This window comes from Anabrus simplex, chromosome 3 (assembly GCF_040414725.1).
Source record: "Anabrus simplex isolate iqAnaSimp1 chromosome 3, ASM4041472v1, whole genome shotgun sequence".
NCBI lineage: Eukaryota > Metazoa > Arthropoda > Insecta > Orthoptera > Tettigoniidae > Anabrus > Anabrus simplex.
The window spans coordinates 467,323,541-467,344,736 of NC_090267.1; the positions used below are offsets into that span (position 1 = coordinate 467,323,541).

Here is a 21,196-nt window from a genome sequence, read left to right on the forward strand (position 1 = left end):
CCATTTCATCTTTGTATGCCAATGTCCGGAAGTCCTTCGCTCATTGGCCACTTTCAGATGAAATATCCACGTTTATTAATACCTGGAGACAATACGCGACACTTCTGGATTTCGCCTTGTTAGAATGGGAGACAGTTCATAGGTGGCGCTCCTAGTGGCGTGACCTGGAAATTCGCGCTAACGTCAAATATCAGTGGAAATGCATATACGGAAATGGATTAAAAAATTGCGTCTAGAAAGAGTTATTAAGATATTAACTTCAATGTTGCTAAAGCAATTCTGGATAAATGAATGAAGAATTATTTAACAGGTTATTATTTAAAGACTGAAATTAGATATACAGGTATAATAAAGATGTGAAATGGGCTGCTGTGAAAGGGCTTGATCTTTCATTTATGCATTACTTTTTTTTAGCTTTAGCATTCCTGCCAGAACTTTTATGGCTAGATTTGTCTAGCATTCCTGCCAGAACTTTTATGGCTAGATTTGTCTTTTTTCTCGTTTAAAAAACATTGTATCATCACATTAAAACACTTGTCAATATATTCCTTACACACATAATTCAACAAATTAACATTTAAGAGCTGGATAATTTTCCTTTTAACTTGAAGCCTACTAGCAGAAAGAAAATCTATAATTTTAGCCTCAATAACATTCAGAATTTCTCTATAAGCAATACTTGCCATTACATTAGGGTAAAGCAAATGTGCATCATATTGTTTCAACAAAAAATGTATATTTAAGTCACCCATACTTTCTTCAGTGCTTGACAACGCATTATGGCATTCCAAACGAGGTAATTTGGAACACAACCAGCCAAACCCATATGCATTTTCCTGAATTAAATCAAAACCCACAGATCACACCTACAACAACACATCGGTATTGAATTTTAACTGCTGCACTGTACAATAAAATTAGCTTATGTTTTAAGCCAGTTAAAATATGGGTTGCACAGGTGAGAAGTTCAGGAAGTACTATGAAAATCTCTTTGTAACTGGAAGAATATACATGCAAACACAATATTTACTTACATTTTCTTGTCACAAGGGAAACGTAAGAAAGACCGCGAATCATTCTGCACTTCATAGTTATTCCAGCCAAACACAGCACATGTCTTTCCACTCATATTGAGAGGAGATATAAAGGAATAACACAAGCTAATATTTACTTATGTCATCTTAATGCAAATGCATAAATAATGCCAAAAACTTCACAAACAAATACACGTGCTCTTATGACAGAATCAGTAACTCCAGGTCACTCAGCTAGACAGAGCTCTAATAGCTGTTTCTCGATATCTCGCAGACTGTCGCTTATTGTCTCTACTGTATTTGCAGTATATCGATTGTAAATCTCTCGTTCTTGCATGCTGTGTTCATTTGCGTTCAAATCTGTCTAGTCTATTCTAGAGACTAGTCACTAGATTTGGAGTCTATTTTAATAATTTAGTGACAGAATTTCAAAGATAGCCACTAATGACTTTTGTAGAGATTTTAGGAACCATTCGGTGACAATTCTGCGAATTTGAATTTATTACTTGAGAAAAATAGCATTGTGTTTCCATAATTACGCGGGCGCGTGATGCAGTATATTAATCTATGCATTTGCTAAGTAATGGCGTCTTTAAACACGCGGAGCATGAGTTCATACTGTTTTCAGAAGGTTTATCAGAGACTGAGCATCTTACTCACGTGCTTCCTCTCATCATCATCATCATCATCATCATAGGTTGTTCTGCCATTCGGCAGGTCCAATCATGGCTGTGACCTCCATATCTCTCGATCTTGTGCTCTTTTCTTCACTTCTGCGTGATCTTCCTTTCTTTTTCTAATGCTGTCTAATAACTGATATCGTATTCTTCCTCTTCCTCGTTTTCCTTTTATCATCCCTTCAATTGCTATTCATAGTAAGGTGTTGTGTCTTAGATTATCCAGTTTTTCTTCCTATTTTGGATTACGGTCAGCATGCTCCTCACTTCTCCCACTCTCTTCAGAACTTCCTCATTTGATATTTTATCTTCCCCCTTTACACCTTGAATTCTTCGCCAAATCCACATCTCAAATGCCTCTATTCTTCTCTGTTCTTCCTTTCTTAATGTCCATGTTTCAGTGCCATATAGAGCTATACTCCATATGTAACACCTTGCAAGCCTCTTCCTCAGATCTTTCTCTGGCGGGCCACAAAAGTTTTTTTCTTTTTGTTGAAGCTTTCCTTGGCTAAGGCAATTCAAGCTTTTATGTCTGTTATAGAGTGAAGGTCTTCAGTCACAATACTTCCAAGATACTTAAACTTATTCACCTTTTCAATAATTTCTCCCCCTATCTTGATTGTCGCTTTTTCACTTTTACCTCCAAGTATCATGAATTTGGTTTTCTTTTTGTTTATGCTCATTCCATACTCTTCACAATTTTTGTTTAATTCTCTCAGCATTTTGCAGAGGTCCTTCACATTTTCAGCTATCACTGCCATATCAGCAAATCTTATACATTCAATTCTCTTACCCCCAACATTGACACCTCTTTTACCATCCAAGCATTCACAAATAATTTCCTCCAAGTAAATATTAAACAAAGTTGGTGATAAGCAGCAACCCTGTCTAACACCTCTCCCCAGTCTGATTTCTTCTGTTAATTCTCCTCTTATTCTCACTCTTGCTGTTTGGTTGTAATACAATTCCGTGATCAATCTTCTCTCTCTCCATTCCACCCCATGTTTTTTAAGTATCTCAAAGACTTATCCCACCTCACTTTGTCAAATGCCTTCTCTTAAGTCTACAAAGACTGTGTATAATTTTTTATTCTTCTCTATGTACCTTTCTCCTATGACTTTCAGTAAACCAATGGCATTCCTTGTGTCTACTCCATGCCTAAATCCATATTGTTCTTCACCAATATAATGGAAATGTGTAATTTTTAGCCTTGTGGGCTCATATAGCAAGAGTTGGGTTTTGAGACAATAAGTGTTATAATACATGCCATAGTACTCCTGTATTGCTCAAGACACGCAGAATAAGCATTTTTGACCAGTTGTCCCTCCTGATTTTCATATCAAAATCTCCTGATTTTTGGTTTTATAAAGTTTGCAGGTATGCTATTAGGAATTTTCTTTTGAACTTGTTTCTTGCACTGCTTGCATGAGTGTTGTTCTACTCCCCCTACCCGCAGGGGGTCCTTTTACTAAGCGGAGTGGCCATGTGTTAACACGCTATAGCTATGGAGCCACATTCTGAATTTGAGGGACAAGTGGATTTGAACCTCACTGTCGACTGCCCTGAGAATTGTTTTCTGTCGTTTCCAATTTTCACTTCCAGGCAAATGCTGTCAGTTCCTATTCGTAGGCGACAGACGGTTCCTTCCACCACCTTACCAGTTTCATTCAGTCATCCATTTAATCTGTGAGTTTGCATTCAGGGGGTGGTGGATTTGAATCCCACCGAGTGACATAAAGCAACTTGTAAAATAAATTTAAAAAATATATATATATATATATATATAAATCCCACCATTGGCAGCCCTGAAGATGGTTTTCCATGGTTTCTGTTTTTCACACCAGGCACACCTCGATTAAGGTCATGGATGTTACCTTCCCAAGTGAGTTATTCCACCTTTTCAATACAAATTAAATAGTATTTATTAAACATTTAATGGGACATCTTCAGCCATATCGCATGTAGAACAAAGTATTTGAAACACAGTTATTGCACTGCAATAATATATTTGTTCAACTGCAATAATATGTTTGTTCAGCTCACATTTTACTAATACAATACTTTGTATATATGCTCAATTCTACACTTCAAGATTATGAATGATTTTAAAGTGTATCTACGCTTCGCAGTAATAAGAAGAATATCATAAGACGACTTTTCCTCTACCACAACAACACTATGCATATATGCACATTTCCACATCTCATCAAGACTGTAAATTTTGAATTGTATCTACGTTCTTAAATATTACGAAGAATATTTTAAGACTACTTCTTCTCGTATATTCCTACAGCTAAGTGAACTTACTACAACAAATGTGTTTTCAGGAAATTCTATTTAGAAAATTCATAGTGTCAAACTTATAGGTTTTAAGACCATCTTTAAATCAACTGTGTTTCAAATACTTTGTTCTACGCGTGATATGGCTGAAGATGACCTTTAAATAAGGCAAAACTAGTCCCATTAAATGTTTATTTAATAAAACACTATTTAATTTGTATTGAAATGGTGGAATAATATGATATAGATGTTGATTCCCATAGGGAATCTGAAATATTTGTCCCGAATGAGTAAATTTATAATACCAATATAAATGGTCCGTTATTGGACATTATACATTTTCCAACTAACTCATTCCTGGTTGCCAGCGTTTCGCCCTCGTGTGCTAGGTTGGGCTCATCAGTTGGTACCTAACACACCTACCAAGACTCTGACTAGTGCATACCATGGAGGCCACTGCATAGGCCACTTGGAGCCACTGGCAGTGCCAATGCACTATGAGAGACTTTGTCTCATTACCAAAAATTGATGCTTGCTTGGCCATCAGATGATATAGACGTTGATTCCCATAGGGAATCTGAAATATTTGTCCTGAATGAGTAAATTTATAATACCACTATAAATGGTCCGTTATTGGACAGGTACCAACTGATGAGCCCAACCTAGCACACGAGCGTGAAACGCTAGCAACCAGGAAGGAGTTAGCTGGAAAATTTATAATGTCTAATAACGGACCATTTATATTGGTATTATAAGGTGGAATAACTCGGTTATTATTTTATTTGGTTTCATCCTTGTGTTATTGAAAACCTTTGTGTTAGTGTGACCTTAAACCAGTAGCCAAAAAAAAAAATTCATTAGTTTCTCAACTGAGGGTGATGACAGGAATGACATCCGGTCATAAACATGTCATGTAATTCCATCCCATCCCATCCCATCCCATCCCTGACTCTGTAGTAGGAAACTGGACATATATTCATCTTTCTTTTTTTCTTTTCTCTCTTAATGTGTGTTGTTGTTAAAAAAAAAAATTATTCCACACATCTCACAATAAGACTGACTGTAAAAGTCCTGAACCTGCAGTCCAGTTTTTAATCACAATTTCTTTTTATTGTTATTGATTTTTCTCTTCATTTTTGAGATGATTGTAAGCATGTGCATCGAAGTATTCTGTCGGAGAAGTTCTACAAGAATTCAAATCCAGTTGAGGGTTGAGAATTTTTTATACTGAGACACTGGCTGGAGGAACTGGTACAGTCTATTGACTTAATATTGGTAAAGTTCTTACAATTTCCTCTTTAACAACCGGCAAACTTCTGAAGCCTAGCTGGCCGGCTGTGTTTGCATTCCTTGTCCGCGCGATGCTAGGATTTTCCCAACTTGAGACGCAGCGTTGTTTACTCTCCATTTTAACTACTTAGCCTCTGAGAGCGAGCAGGGAGACTGGATAGAACAGTGTGCAGTGTGCAACAAAGGAGACCTGGCAAAAGCGAGTCGGCTTCAAGACAGGCACGCTCTTGAAGTACTCCATGTGGACCGTCACTGACAAGCAAGCATGTTTTTGGTTAAGCGCGATGTGCTATTGGTCACAGCAGAGACGACTGTAGACAGTCATAAATCTGCTTACTGTCAGGGGGTGGTAGAACTAAACGTTTGAGTTGCCGGTCGTTAACGAGGAAATTGAGAGAACTGTCTTCGATTGCTTTTTCCAAATAGAGATTACTGACAGACTAAATTTCTTTATTGTTCAAATTAACCAAATACATTTGAACTCTCAACTAGATGCAAGAATAATATATATATTTTTGTGGAATATAGATACTTTTATTCTTTGAAATTAAGCTTTATGCTTCAAAATCAGCATTTTTTCAGACCCGTGGTAGTCTACAGTACTTTTTTTACTACCAACCATAGATCTAGTGATATGCTTTTTATGCTTTGTGGTTGCCCTAATAATTTGATTACACTGACTGAGAATATCAGTGAATCAAAATAATAATAATAATGTTATTCGTTTTACGTCCCACTAACTGCTTTTACGGTCTTCGGAGACGCTATCAGTGAATCAAAATTGATAGTGTTCACTTTCTGAATCTACAAAAGAGGCTTGTACTGATGAGCCTGCTTCCATATTGGAATTAAATGTTTTTTTAAATTTCTACAATTGATACTTAAATGTTTGATTATACAGTAGAACCTCGATTATACGTTCCCGGAATCTACGTTTTCCCGTATCATTCATTCAAATTACTTGGTCCCGCGCGCATCCTAATTAAATCGTGTTGTATAATTCCTGCATTATCCGTTCATCGAAGAAACTATTTCCCGTATCAACTGTCCAGTCATTTCAGTCCCATCAACACTAAATCCTTGATCGCGCATTTTTCAAGAAAATGTATCTCACGAAAGGACGGCTACGGCATACTTACGCATCGTGGTGTTAACGTCCTGTCATTGCGGTAATTTGAGGAAGTACGATGCCGGAAAAACAGTCAGGGGTGAACTTGTGTAAGGGACCATCTTAGCGTCACAATCGGGTGGTATTGTTTAGAGAATCGAAATCTTAAAGCACAGAGTATCCACAACAATTGGAAGGAGGCAGAGCACGTTTATACAGCTCTACTTGAATTCACAATTAAGTATTTATTATTTTCCACCTAGTCGATACAATGATTGCTTAAGGCAATTTAATGGTTAAAAGTGGTACACGTTTCGTATTTTATCAACATCTTCAGCCACATAACACTGTTTAGATGAAAAATATATAAAATTGACAAAGTAATGCTTAAGAGGAAGTGTCCTTAAAATTAAGCATTACTTTGTCAATTTTATATATTTTTCATCTAAACAGTGTTATGTGGCTGAAGATGTTGATAAAATACGAAACATGTACCACTTTTAACCATTAAATTGCCTTAAGCAATCATTGTATCGACTAGGTGGAAAATAATAAATACTTAAGTGTGAATCTATTGAAGTGCGATACGGACCATGAAACTGATTTTATGTAAAGCTCTACTTGAAGACGTAACGAGTTTCGTCAAATGTTCATAGTTGCAAAAGGTTATATTATGTCCAGGTTAGATGTTTATTTCTTTATTTTTTTCGAGTGTATCGCCGAACAGGTTTTCGGCACTTCCCTCAGGGCACTTTATAGTCGCTGATCTTTCAGGCAGGAATCGAAACTGCTCATTCTTAAGTAACACAAATTAAGTATTTTAGTATTATTGTATACTATTATGTTATCGAGACCAGAACAGATGTTGCTCCTTACATACATAAAGCCAGGAGAGGTTTTGGGATTGTCTATTACTGTTTTGGTCCTAATATAAGACTGGGAATTTCACGTTTTTGTGTTAAAATGTTATAAAATATTATGTATTAAAATATATAAAAACCGGTCATTTTATCTGCGCACGTTACATTTAAGAACTTAGTATCATTTCGCACTCGTACTGACTTGTACAGCGAGCACGCTTTCCAGCTGAGCTCAAGATCGTGAATAACCATAATTTCGGAAGTTTTGATGATATTTTTTTTTCTTTCTAAATTGATTGTAGTTAGTGACAGGCAGAATTGAATATAATGCATTCAAGAACTTGAGAATCGATACTTACATTCGAAACCATATTCTCAAGTTTAAAAGTTGATGTAGGCCTATTTACGTGGTACAAGATTTCCATAAACTGACTATGAACAGTATATTGGTGACCAAATTACAATGAAAGGTTAAAAAAAAAAAAAAAAAAAAAAAAGGATTTCACAGTCATGTTGAGCACTTTTGTATCCATTGTGCTTTATTTTATTAGATTAGAGAATTAAAAACTACTTGTGGTCGATCGTTGTTTGGCTTGGCGTTATTAGGTTTTTCAGTTTGACTGATCAAAGTTGCTGAACTGAAAGAAGTTTTCAGAGGAAACTGAGAAAGTTTCCCCGGTAAAACTGAATGTAAATTTTCTCGTACGTATAATTGTTTAAAGCGGTCGAACTTGCCTGCCTCTCACCTGGAGGGCCCGGGTTCGATTCCCGGTCAGGTCAGGCATTTTTACCTGGATATGAGGGCTGGTTCCAGGTTCATTCATTCTATGATTACCTTGAATTGAGGCGCTATTTAGTAGTGAGATGGTCTAGAGAGCCAGGAATAACGGTCGAGAGGATTCGTCACACTGACCATGCGTCACCTCATAATCCTCAGGCCTTCGGACCGAGTAGCAGTTGCTTGGCAGGCGGAAGGCCCTTTGGGGCTGTAGTTTGGTTTGGGGGTGTTTGTAAGATTATAAGTATACATATTTCTTTTTTGTGAGGTTTAGCCAAATTGTAGATGGTTCCTTCGTTCCCAGATTTTCTTTTTTCCCGTGTTGTACTTTTTTATCCCGTGGTCCCTCCAAAAACAGAGACTCGAGGTTCCACTGTATCTGTAGTCAGTGCAATCAAATGGTGATTCACTCCTGGAAACCTCATTTTTGAGTGAAAATTGAGTTATTCTGAAGTCTTATCTTTTTCACCAAATAAGCAGTGAGCTGTTTTGTTGGTGGCAAGTTTTTGCATAATTTACAAATTTGGTTTAACCTTGCCTATATGAACCTGTCTCTCAATAACTCATTACTTACGCGTTTCTCCCTCACTGCATCGCCTCATGAAATACTGAGCAAAGAACAACACAAACTAATCTGATATGGTGTTGTATACAGTGTGATGCACACTGTCAGACACTACTTGCAGAACACTCACAAGGGAGCTGTCTTCCATGGGAATGTGCGACCTCATGAAACTTTGGCAGCGCACTCTTTATGTTTTAAAACAAACAGAACAAACATTTTGAATAATAAACTTTCTAGAGTGTAATGCTCCTATACTTGTCTTTTCTCAAGGTGTAAGATACTCTTCTTTGCTACACGATTCATAATTTTATAATATTTGAACCAAGCTCGATAGCTGTATTCACAACTAAGTATTTTTTATTTTCCACCTTGTTGATACACTAAATTGCTTAAGGCAACTTATTGGTGAAAGTGCTACATGTTTCGTGTATATATATATATATATATATATTTTTGCTAGGGGCTTTACGTCGCACCGACACAGATAGGTCTTATGGCGACGATGGAATAGGAAAGGCCTAGGAGTTGGAAGGAAGCAGCCGTGGCCTTAATTAAGGTACAGCCCCAGCATTTGCCTGGTGTGAAAATGGGAAACCACGGAAAACCATTTTCAGGGCTGCCGATAGTGGGATTCAAACCTATCTCCCGGATGCAAGCGCACACGGCCAACTCGCCCGGTGTTTCGTATATTATCAACATCTTGACAATATTAATATTATGTTAATTTTAAGGACACTTCCTCTAAAAGATTGATACTTTGTCATTATATGAATGTTTCATCTAAACAGTGTTATGTGGCTGAAGATGTTGATAATATACGAAACATGTAGCACTTTCACCAATAAGTTGCCTTAAGCAATTTAGTGTATCGACAAGGTGGAAAATAAAAAATACTTAGTTGTGAATCTGTTTAAGTGCGATACGGACCATTAAGCTGATTTTATGTAACTCGATAGCTGTGGTCTCTTAAGTGCAGCCATTATCCAGTATTCGGGAGATAGTGGGTTCGAACCCTACCATCGGCAGCCCTGAAGATGGTTTTTCCATGGTTTCCCATTTTCACACCAGGCAAATGCTGGTGCTGTACCTTAAACCACGGCCGTTTCCTTCCCACTCGTAGCCCTTTCCTGGCCCATTGTCGCCGTAAGACCTATCTGTGTCGGTGCGACATAAAGCAATTTAACATTTGAAAAATTTACTTTTTTTAAAAGTCTAGTACTGTGAAAGTCACACAGTAATTAACCCTAAATGAATAGATATTCTGTGTGGACGTTTTTAATAGTAAAAGTGATAATCTTTTAAAGTGATGCTTCCTAACTACACTTGACGTCATCTACAGCTTCCCTCTTTCTCTTCACTGTGCTGTTCTCCTCTCGACATACTGGTGGATGATAGTTTTGCAACTGAGGTGTGGACAAATATTACTGTTAATGATGACGCATCGAGGTTACATTATGATCATTGTTAGAGGTGAAGCTTCCACGGTGTGTAGAATTATTTAGTTTAATTTACGGGTTGAACCGTGTTGTTTTCTGTACATTACATACAGTTTGCCGACGTTTCGAATACATTGCAATATTCTTTGTCAACGCGACTGAATTACCCTTACTTGATCTGAGGTAATCAGTCTCCCAGGCAGCAATCACACTACAAGAGTGGTTCCTGACCTTGGTCTATATATCCTAGCCTTTCTGGCTGATGTAAGACCCCTGGCTGTCTTGTGAGATAGGTAGCCAGGTAGTGGGGCTTGCCCGCGCCGTTATGTAATTGGAGGTTCGACCTGCATGTTTGTTGTGGTCTGTATATCTTAATCTATGTGTGATAGGCATCCTAGAATTATTGATTTTATATCTTCCTGCTAAATTTATATTGTTCGGATGTTTCTCGATTTCGATAGCCTCACGGGTTTTCATTTCCAGATTCCAAAGGATAGCTGCTAGGATCTTGGTCTGGTCAAATGATATTCTGTGTCTTGTTTCGTAGGAATGCTTGGCTACCACTGAAATATGTGTTTTCATTCTTGGAGTGACAGATATGTTCTTTTGAGCCGAGTGGAGATAGCACGTTTTGTTTCCCCAACATAGCACTTTCCGCAGCTACATTCAATGTGGTATACTCCAGGAGCCTGTAATTCTGTTGTGTCTTTTACTGGTGGTAGATAACGGGCTAGCTTCTGGTGTGGTTTATAGATGGTTTTCATGTTGTATTTGTCCAGTATCTTGCCGATCCTGTCTGTAGGGTTTTTAGTGTATGGAGTATCTCTGTTTTCGGGCGTGTCAGTTCTTGTTTCCCGTGGTTTTCTTCTATGGCGGCCTTTTCTTTGTTTTCTTCTGATTTTCTAAAGACTTTACGGATGTTATTGAGCGAGTAGCTATTTCTCTTGAGGGTTCTCGTGAGGTGTTCTTTCTCTTCTTTGAGGTGTTCTGCGTCTGATATCACTATGGCCTTGTTAACCAGTGATGTTAGAACAGCCTGCTTTTGCAATGGGTGGTGATGAGAAGAGGCATGCAGATACCTGTCTGAGTCTGTGGGCTACCTGTATACTGCGTGACTCAGAGTCCCATCAATGTTGCATTTTACTAGGACATCCAGGAACAGTAGTTTTCAGTTTACTTCGATTTCCATAGTGAACTGAATATTTACGTGAATAGAGTTGAGATGGTCGAAAAATAGCTGCAGGTTGTTGCTCCCATGAGGTCAGATCACTAATGTGTCATCCACATAACGGATTAAGAGTTCGGTAGGTTGTACAGCGGTTTTAATACTTCAAACTGCGTCAAAATTGATTGTGAGGTTTAGGTTACTGTTAGTGATTGTTAGATTACTGTTTGTGACAAAATTACTGATAGTGACAGGGTTAGGTTAGAGTTCAGTTTGGAGCAAGTAGAATAGCTATTCTGTGTGGACTTCCTAATAGTAAAAGTGATAATCTTTTGAAATGATACTTCCTAAGGTGATCGTAACAACACTTGACATCATACACAGCTTGTGCAGGGATCACAGTACTTGTTGGCAGCCCTGTAGGATGTTTGAGTGGTGTCAGTGCATAATGTCAGTGTTTTTACTGTGCCAGTTACCCTTTTTAATAATAATGACTATGTTAATGATTTTATTTTGTAGGAATGGTTAAAACATATCAGCTCAGTAAAATGGGACAATATGGTGTTATGCGAAAGATTGCACCAGTTACAACTGAAACAGAGTCCAATAAGGATTCGTGCCTGGAGGTGAATGGAACTGTTAAGATGCAAGTGGAGCCTCAGAGTATCCTGCCAGATCTTACAGGATTTGAGGTGAGTTGTGTAATAAATTGTTGCCAATTATTGACAACTGTTATCAGTATGATATATATAAATGGGTTTAGAGAAAATGGTTTTAGAGAAAATAACAGTTTCAAGAAGTACTAAGTTTTGGATTTAAGATGATCCATCAGCATAAGTGTTTTAGTATTTTTCTCTGTATGACAACAGTGGGTTTTTAAATAACACTTGTTGTAGTCATTGTTGTAGTTGTTGGTACAGTAATGCCACAGTGCTATGCTAGCGAATATATCATGCATAATTGTTGTTGTTTGAGTCATCAGTCCATAGACTGGTTTGATGCAGCTCTCCATGCCACCCTATCCTGTGCTAACGTTTTCATTTCTACGTAGCTATTGCATCCTACATCTGCTCTAATCTGCTTGTCATATTCATACCTTGGTCTACCCCTACCGTTCTTACCACCTACACTTCCTTCAAAAACCAACTGAACAAGTCCGGGGTGTCTTAAGATGTGTCCTATCATTCTGTCTCTCCTTCTCGTCAAATTTAGCCAAATCGATCTCCTCTCACCAATTCGATTCAGTATCTCTTCATTCGTGATTCGATCTATCCATCTCACCTTCAGCATTCTTCTGTAACACCACATTTCAAAAGCTTCTATTCTCTTTCTTTCTGAGCTAGTTATCGTCCATGTTTCACTTCCATACAATGCCACGCTCCACACGAAAGTCTTCAAAAACATCTTTCTAATTCCAATATCAATGTTTGAAGTGAGCAAATTTCTTTTCTTAACCCTTTCACACTCAGCCCCTTTTCACTAGTGCAACCCAAAACACTCAGTTATTTTCATGATTTTTCGTCTAAATGTTTGAAAATTTACTATACCAGCTATTTAAATTATATTCAAATGAAAAAAAAAATTGTACTGATACACATGTCTGTACATTATGAAAAAAAATCTCACTTATTCAATATGACATGACACTCACAAAAAAATAATCAACATTGAAACAAATAATTTTGATGAAAAAAATTACTTTTGAAGTGTAAAAACTTGAATTACTGATTGTCTTGCTCTGTGTAAACCTATCCTACAAGGAAGAATAGGAATTTCTCTTTGATTTGACATAATGAAGTTAAGGTACTGTTAATTGATAAAATACTATAAAAATGTTAGTGATACACTAGTGCAACCCAGAACACTCAGTTATTTTCATGATATTACACCTAAATGTTTAAAAATTTATTATACCAGCAATTTAAAATATAATCAAATGAAAAAAATGTACTGATACACATATGTATGTACATTATGAAAAAAAATATCACATTATTCAATATGACATGACACTCACAAAAAAATAATCAAAATTGAAAAAAAAATATTGATCAAATAAATTACTTTTAAAGTTTAAAAACTTGAATTACTGATTTTCTTACTCTGTGTAAACCTACCCTACAACAAAGAACAGAAATTTCTCTTTAATTTGACATATTTAAGTTCAAGGTACTGTAAATTTATAATAAAATACTATAAAAATGTTAGTGATACACTGCATACACCACACTTGGAGTTCAGCATTTATGCCTGGGGTAGCACTCTCCATGCAGGCTCTTATTGCACCTTTGGCACAATGTTCTTGATCTCCTCCTTGTCTCCTTAGTGCTACAAACTACACATTGAGATTCCCTTTTCCCTGGAAACTTCCTTAACTCCTGTGGTCCTCGTAGATCACCGATGACTGACTTTGTAGCCATCCACTCCTCCCCCAGGTGTTCAATAATGGCTACTGTGTAACTGAACCTAGATTTAATTTTCCCAGGCCCCTTATAATTCTCCTTGTAAAGGATGTAGCTGTTCAACACCATCCTAGCTATCATATTAAAGGCCACCTTCTTTCAATACCTTACAGTTTTCCTTTCATCCAGATAACTATATAGCATCATGTCAGATGTGTCAACTCCTCCCATGAATTTATTGTAATTTGCAATTATTTCTGGTTTTGTCTTCCTATTGAAATGATTATGGGATACAGGAACTTCTTGATCGTTAGCTGTAGCATAACTTGACAGAAGAATGACTGGGTTTTTTTGAGAGTTCTTTTCACGGAAAGCACATGCTAGAAGTGGACCAGATCTATAGTACACTTTCTGTCCAACAGAAAATTTATTTTTAAATTGTTGTGGCAAAAGTTTTCTGTTCCTCCTAACCGTTCCAGTTATAAATGTACACAGCTGGTAGAGATGGTGAACAAGTGGCACTGACATAAAATAATTGTCCACAAATACATGGTAGCCTTTGTTAAGGTAACCCCCCATGACCAGAAGCTTCTTTACAACAGTGTACCCCAGACCATTTTTTGCAATGTTGTCTTTATCTTCTTGAGATTTTGCACCTCTATAAGTGTAAAATCCCAGACAATAGTTGGATACTGAATCACAAATCATCCAAAATTTGATCCCCCATCTGTGGTGGTGTTTGTTGGGTAGGTACTGCTGGAGGCTAGTTCTATTTTTAGTACCTACTAAACTCTCATCTACACTAATTTGCTGGTGTGGAGTGTAATGGTGCCCGAAAATCCTGTTGGCATGATCCTCTAAAGGTTTATATTTAGCACAGGGGTCATAACCTACTTCTCCTGGAACTGGCAATCCCTCATTGTTAACTAGGTGAAAGAATCGCAACAAGAGGGAGAACCTATGCTGAGTGAACATTTTTCCAAACCATGGAGTGGCCAGAGAAGGTAGTGTACTCCAATATGAAGCAGTGGTTATTTTTTTTTTACTATACCCATGTTGAGGATGCATGCCAGAAAGCCTTTAATTTCTGCAATAGAAGTTCTAGTCCAGTTCTTTAGATGAGTAGGTACACTTGCCTTACTAGAAATAATTTGCTGTGCGTACCTGTTAGTTTCTGTTACCATGGGGGAAAGGAGGATATCTGTGAAAAACAGATAGAAATATGCTATTGGAAGGGAATCAGGAGTTGGCATGTGTTTGGGTCCAGGTAATTCTTGATATTGGAATGGATGTGGGAGAGGTTGCTCAGGTGACAGAACTTCCCTGTAGTCATCATTCATCTCATTATCTTCACTGTCAGATATGGCATGAGCAGCTGTAGGCCTAATTTCTGAATCACTGTCGTCGTCCTCCGTGTAGTCAGTCACTTTCGGCACTAAAATCACTATCGCTATCTAGTTCATCTAAATAATCTAATACTTCAGTATCATTTAGTGATGAATTAAGTCCAGCCATTGAAAATCTGCACAAAAATAAACAACAACAAACACTTTGAACGAGGGAATAATTAACTACACTTCACTCGAAAACGGCGAATAAAACTTAGAAATACTAATAGAATATCACAGAAAACTAAATAAAGGAAATTAGCTGAGCTGAATTCGTATTACGAAGCAAAACACGACGACACTTATTGAATTAAAACTTCTCAGCGCCAAGATCTAAACATACACGGTGTGCGTTTTTCATTTGTCTGAAGCAAATTATTTCTTACGTCTAGTGAGTCTATCTGGTGAGTTAACTATGAACTGAAACCCAAAGATACCGTAGTTAATTTGTGCTGCACTCTAGAAACAATATTTCATACTTAAAATAGCCTGATAAGTCGGCGCCGATGGATTGGCGCAATGAGTGTTTTGGTAGTAAACTCGCGCGCCGATCTATCGGCGCGCTGAGTGTCTGAGGGTTAAGAAAGCTCTTCCTTGCTTGTGCTAGTCTGCATTTTATGTCCTCCTTACTTCTGCCATCGTTAGTTATTTTACTACCCAAGTAACAATATTCATTTACTTCCTTTAAGACTTCATTTCCTAATTTAATATTTCCTGCATACCTGCCTTCGTTCGACTGCAGTCCATTACTTTTGTTTTGGACTTATTTATTTTCATCTTGTACTCCTTACCCAAGACTTCATCCATACCATTCAGCAACTTCTCGAGATCTTCTGCAGTCTCAGATAAAATAACAATATCATCGGCATATCTCAAGGTTTTGATTTCCTCTCCTTGGACTGTGATTCCCTTTCCAAATTTCTCCTTGATTTCCTTTACTGCCTGTTCTATGTAAACATTGAAAAGGAGAGCGGACAAACTGCAGCCTTACCTCACTCCTTTCTGGATTGCTGCTTCTTTTTCAAAGCCCTCGATTCTTATCACTGCAGACTGATTTTTATACAGATTTATACAGATTGCATAATTACATTTCTACATTTAGGAATAGATATATTCTTTTTTTTTCATGGTCTTTATGTTACACTTCTCCACCTTTATTTCTAAACTTTAAACTTTCAACATTTTTAAACAGCCCAAGTTCATATTTTGCATTTTCTTTTTGTATGACATGGAACATTCCGTGTATATATTTTCTTAATATATGTGGATTTGTAGGTACATGTGCGCACATTAATGGTGTCCCGTCATAAACAATCAGCACTGCCCCACTCCAGTACTGAAAAGGAGGGGAGAGAGTGAAGGGGTAGTGTTGAAGGCCACTCCAGTGCCGAAAAGGAGGGGAAGGGAGTGAACGGGTAGTGCTGAAGACAGTGTTTGTATTCCGTGGTGGCCTACGTTTCATTATACTGTAACACTGTAAGATGGCTCCTATCTTATCGCGAGTGAATCGAGGCCGTATTATTGTCATATACGAGGCTCACGCGATCCCCCAAGCAATAGCTCAAGCAATACCATGCAGTCTTAAGACAGTTTGGAGATGGGTAGAAATATGGCAGTGAGGTGAAGAAGGATTGGTAGATCATAGGACACATAACAAAACTCCTGGAAGAACTACTCCAGAACAGGATGCTGGAATCATTCAGACTATGGACAGTTCTCAGTTTGCAACTATTGGTAATGTGATTTCCGCATTGGAATTGCCAGTAAGCAGACTCCACCTGGCAGGTATTCAAAATTGCCGAGCTACGAGAAAGGGACGACTTCTTCCTATCCACAGAACTTTGCGTAGGCTTTACACTACAAGAAAGTGTTATTCCACGACAGGAATGGGAAATTATAATTTGGTTGGATGAACAGGTATTTTGCTCTCGACGAGCTCGGTAGCTGCAGTCGCTTAAGTGCGGCCAGTATCCAGTATTCGGGCGATAGTAGGTTCGAATCCCACTGTCGGCAGCCCTGAAAATGGTTTTCCGTGGTTTCCCATTTTCAAACCAGGCAAATGCTGGGGCTGTACCTTAAGGCCACGGCCGCTTCCTTCCCACTCCTAGCCCTTCCCTGTCCCATCGTCGCCACAAGACCTATCTGTGTCGGTGCGACGTAAAGCAACTAGCAAAAAAAAAAATATTTTGCTCTGATCCAGGTAGTGCTGATGTCCAGTTGGAAAGAGTTATGAAGAGCCCATTGTCCAGATAACTAATCAGTCGGGTTGCATCACATGTGGCGTATTGGGGTGGATAAGTGGTGCCGGTCCAGGAGAGTTGATGAGAGTTTACTCCACATATGACTGCCTGTGAATATGTGGACATTTTAGAAGGTGCCATTCTCCCTAGTGTTCGAGCAATTTACCCCATAGAAGAAGTTTCCATTATCAGGTTTGTGCAAGAAAACTGCTCTGTTCACACTGCACATGTAACTGAAGCTTTCTTCAAACAGCATCCTGATGTTCACGTGCTTGACTGGCCTCACAAGTCGGCTGATTTAAATATAATACAGTAGAACATGTTTAGGCAAGCATGGTAAATGCATGGGTTCCAGGTCGAGAGGACAAGAGCAGCTCTGTTAATGCACTGCCATCGAGTTTGGGCGAATCTAAGGAATGAACCAGATTTTTCCTACATCTAATAGATTCCATTCCCAAGCGGCTAGAGCAAGTGATAAACAGGAACGGAGCATGGACTGACTGTTAATGTTCTGAAAGGGAGGAGGAACCAGTCACTTACACTCTTTGTAAAATCAGTATTTGACACAACTCTTTTGTTAATTTAATACCCATTTCACAATTAGTTTTGTGTTTGTTTTTCTTTTTTTGAAATTGTGTATCTATAGACAGTGCATTATGTTTATTATTTTACCGTATGTTTATTTTATTTATATAATTTGTAGGAAGATGCAATACGTTCATATTTTTGATAAGATTTTTCTGTAAAATAAATTAATTTTATAGTAATTATTTATGTTGAGATGTTGTAATAAAATTTTTGTTGTATATTTTAAGACACGACGTTGTATTTTATGGAAATTGAATTTTAACAATATTAAATTATTTTCATATGTATTTTCTTATTGCTAAAGAAGTAAAATGTATCTTCAGTTATTTTTATAAAGAAATGCTTACACAGTGTCAATACTTTATACATCAATATATTATTTCAGCATAATAATTTTCTGTTTCTATATCCAAGGTGGTAAATTATGATGGACTTCAGTAAAGTCCAGAACAAAGTTACAAACCAGTAAATTGTTTTCAAATTACAACCCGATATAATGCAGCTACAAAATATTCCTGACTAGTATCAAATACTTTTGGTTAAAAACCTTCTTTCCCTCTTGATACTATAATTATCAGAGTAGGTTACCTAATGCTGTACTTCAATACATCTGCCACTGTGCCCATTTCAATCACAGCAAAGTCTAGTAGCGGGCTGTCTACATGCAGCAATGCGTTTAGTGAGAAGGTAGGTCACTGTGTCATCGGCACTACCCCTTCACTCCCTTCCCTCCTATTTTGTACTGGAGTGGCCTTCATTCTCTCCCCTCCTTTACAGTACTGGAGTGGGGCAGTGTTGATTGCTCATGTCGGGACACCATTAATGTGCACTTGTGTACTCTTCATCTGAAATTGGAGTAGTATTGCTTGTTTGGTGGTGATGAAACAAATCAGAGTTACTTTGGCCTTTTCTGCTTCTTATGGAATCATTTGTATTGAATCTATCATATCCAAGATTGTCCCCGATTGCTTTACCCTCCACGACTGATGTAAGTAGTCGTCGAGGCTACATGCCCTATATTGCTTTACGTTACCCACCACCAGAGTAGAAATAACAAGTTTATTCCTTTTTCTCTTTAAAACAGATGCTCTCTTTCCTCAGGTGATATGTAGAAAGGTAGGAACATCAATAGGAACTCATAATAGGATAGTGGTGAGCATCAGAAAAAGGGAGCTGTAGCAAAGGAGACAAGGACGAACACAAAAGGACTAAGACAATCTCCGCATTTGTATAGGTTGCCATCTTCAGATAGACTTTCTCCTTATACATCCACTTTTTGTCAGCCCCTGATGAACTCTGGTTCTGGTTCCCAGCATCATCACAAAGGCAGACTTTATCTCTCATTGAGGAACTATCTTGACAGATCTTCAGTCTTGATGTGGGAAGTGTGGGATAAGATAAAAGCTGGATAAACACAGAAAAGACTATGAAAGTGGGACAAACACAAGTAGAAAACTATTCCACTGGGTTGATATAAATAATAGGAACAAATCAAAACTATCTAATCAAATAATGTTCTTTTTTACAAGGGCGAATCAAAAGGTGACACTTCCTAGTTATGCCCATTTATGAAACCACCTACACATGGGCAACATGGCTATGACAACATGAAATGTAAATTCACTTTCCACGTAGTCCCCAAGAGACTGTATAAATTTCTCGGAACGGTCAACCAACTTTTTGATTCCGGTTGCATAGAAATCACCTCCAGTGCTATGGAACCACCTGGAGAAAACTGCTTTCACCTCATCATTTTGGAATAGTCATCAGAGATCCTTTTTTCAGCTTACCAAACACATGATAATCACATGGCGTTAAGCCTGGACTGTATGGAGGATGTTGTTGCCTTACCTCCCACTTGAATCGCTGCAGCAGTTTGGACGTTTGGTGGGCCGTATGGGGTGTTGCATTGTCGTTCAACAAAATCACACCGGCGCTCAATTTTCCCCGACGCTTTTCTTTAATTGCCTTATGCAACCAGTTCAACATTTGCCAATAAGAAGCCAAGTTGATTGTCATCCCTTTCGGCATAAATTCCAAGTGCACCACACCCTCCGTGTCAAAGAACACTATTGCCATTAACTTTCCTGCTGAAGGTTGGACCTCATTGCCCTTCAGAGAATACCGTTGCAAAAATGCCACTGACGATTGGAAACGTCCCTTGTGAACATTGGTGAGCAGACGTGGGAGCTATCTTTGACACAGTTTACGAAATCTAAGCTGCTGGTGAACAATGGAGAACACATTGCCATACGAAATGTTTAGCATGCTGGAAATTTCCTGCAGAGTTTTGCACCAATTTTCTCTAATGATCCCATCCACATGGTCAACATTTGCAATGGTACTGGACATTGCTGGCCTGCCTTCGCGATATTCGTGCGTGAGATCTGTGCACATGGCGTCAAATAGCTTACGCCACGTTACAATACCTGGGTGAGAAATTGCATGCTCACCATATACAGCAGTGATTTCATGATGAACGTCTGTGCAATTGAACCGTTTAGCTCATAGAAATCTGATCGTTTCACGCACCTCCAATTTGGAGGGAACATCCAGTTGACACATCATTGAACCTAGCCCGCGCGGCACACACAACACAACGGGATACCACACCAACTTTCCCATCAGACGTGTCAGCAGTTACTGTAGCTTGCTCTGCGTTGGTCACGACATACAGCGTGCTTTCGCGGCGAGCTAGTGTAACTTTTTGCATCACTTACATATTATGTTTTTCTGCTTGTACAATTTTTTTTTTTCTGTTCTCTTCCAAAAGAAGCCATTAGTTTCTCTCATAAAAGCTTGTGTTTTGCTTATGTTTTCAGCTTACCCATTATCAAACTTGTTTGGTATACTTATTGTATTATGTTCTTGTACTTGCAGTGGGCTGGTCAAGATATGATAAATGGACGAGTTTGTGACAAATGGAGGCTAGTCGAAAAGAAAGGAGAAAAAGTTAATAAATACACAATGTGGATCCGCATCAAGGTAAATGCTTGCCTTTGGGTATGAAGGTTTTCTCTTACTTTATGTTCTTGCACCCTCTCCTGCGCACAAATCTCGTAAGTTCCATAATGTGTGTCTTACTCAGTGCACTCTTTGGTACATCCCTGTACTCAAATATGTCAGCTTCGTGTCGGTAGATTTACTGGCACGTAAAAGAACTCCTGCAGGGCTAAATTCTGGCATATCGGTGTCTCCGAAAACTGTAAAAGTAGTTACTGGAATGTAAAGCCAGTAAAAATTAAAGATTACTCCACACTTCAGATCTCATGTGGTGTGTGTGTTGCAAGTTTCACTTGAATCCAAGAGATGGAAGTGGGAAATATTGAGGTGGTCTCTTGAACTGTTTTACATGTTTAACACATGCTAAGTTACAGAAATAAAT

The 21,196-nt window shown here is 38.1% G+C and overlaps 1 protein-coding gene and 1 pseudogene across 1 annotated transcript in view; one reads left to right on the plus strand and one right to left on the minus strand.

Annotated features, from left to right (window-relative positions):
- CtsK1 (C1 family peptidase 26-29-p) overlaps positions 1–21,196 on the plus strand; it is a 141,261-nt gene that overhangs the window by 33,569 nt on the left and 86,496 nt on the right. The window contains exons 3-4 of the mRNA XM_067143587.2: positions 11,713–11,885; positions 20,692–20,796. Of these exons, the coding sequence (XP_066999688.1) occupies positions 11,713–11,885; positions 20,692–20,796 (278 nt within the window). The remainder of the gene's footprint in view (positions 1–11,712; positions 11,886–20,691; positions 20,797–21,196) is intronic.
- On the minus strand, positions 13,431–14,848 carry LOC136865908 (piggyBac transposable element-derived protein 4-like; annotated as a pseudogene).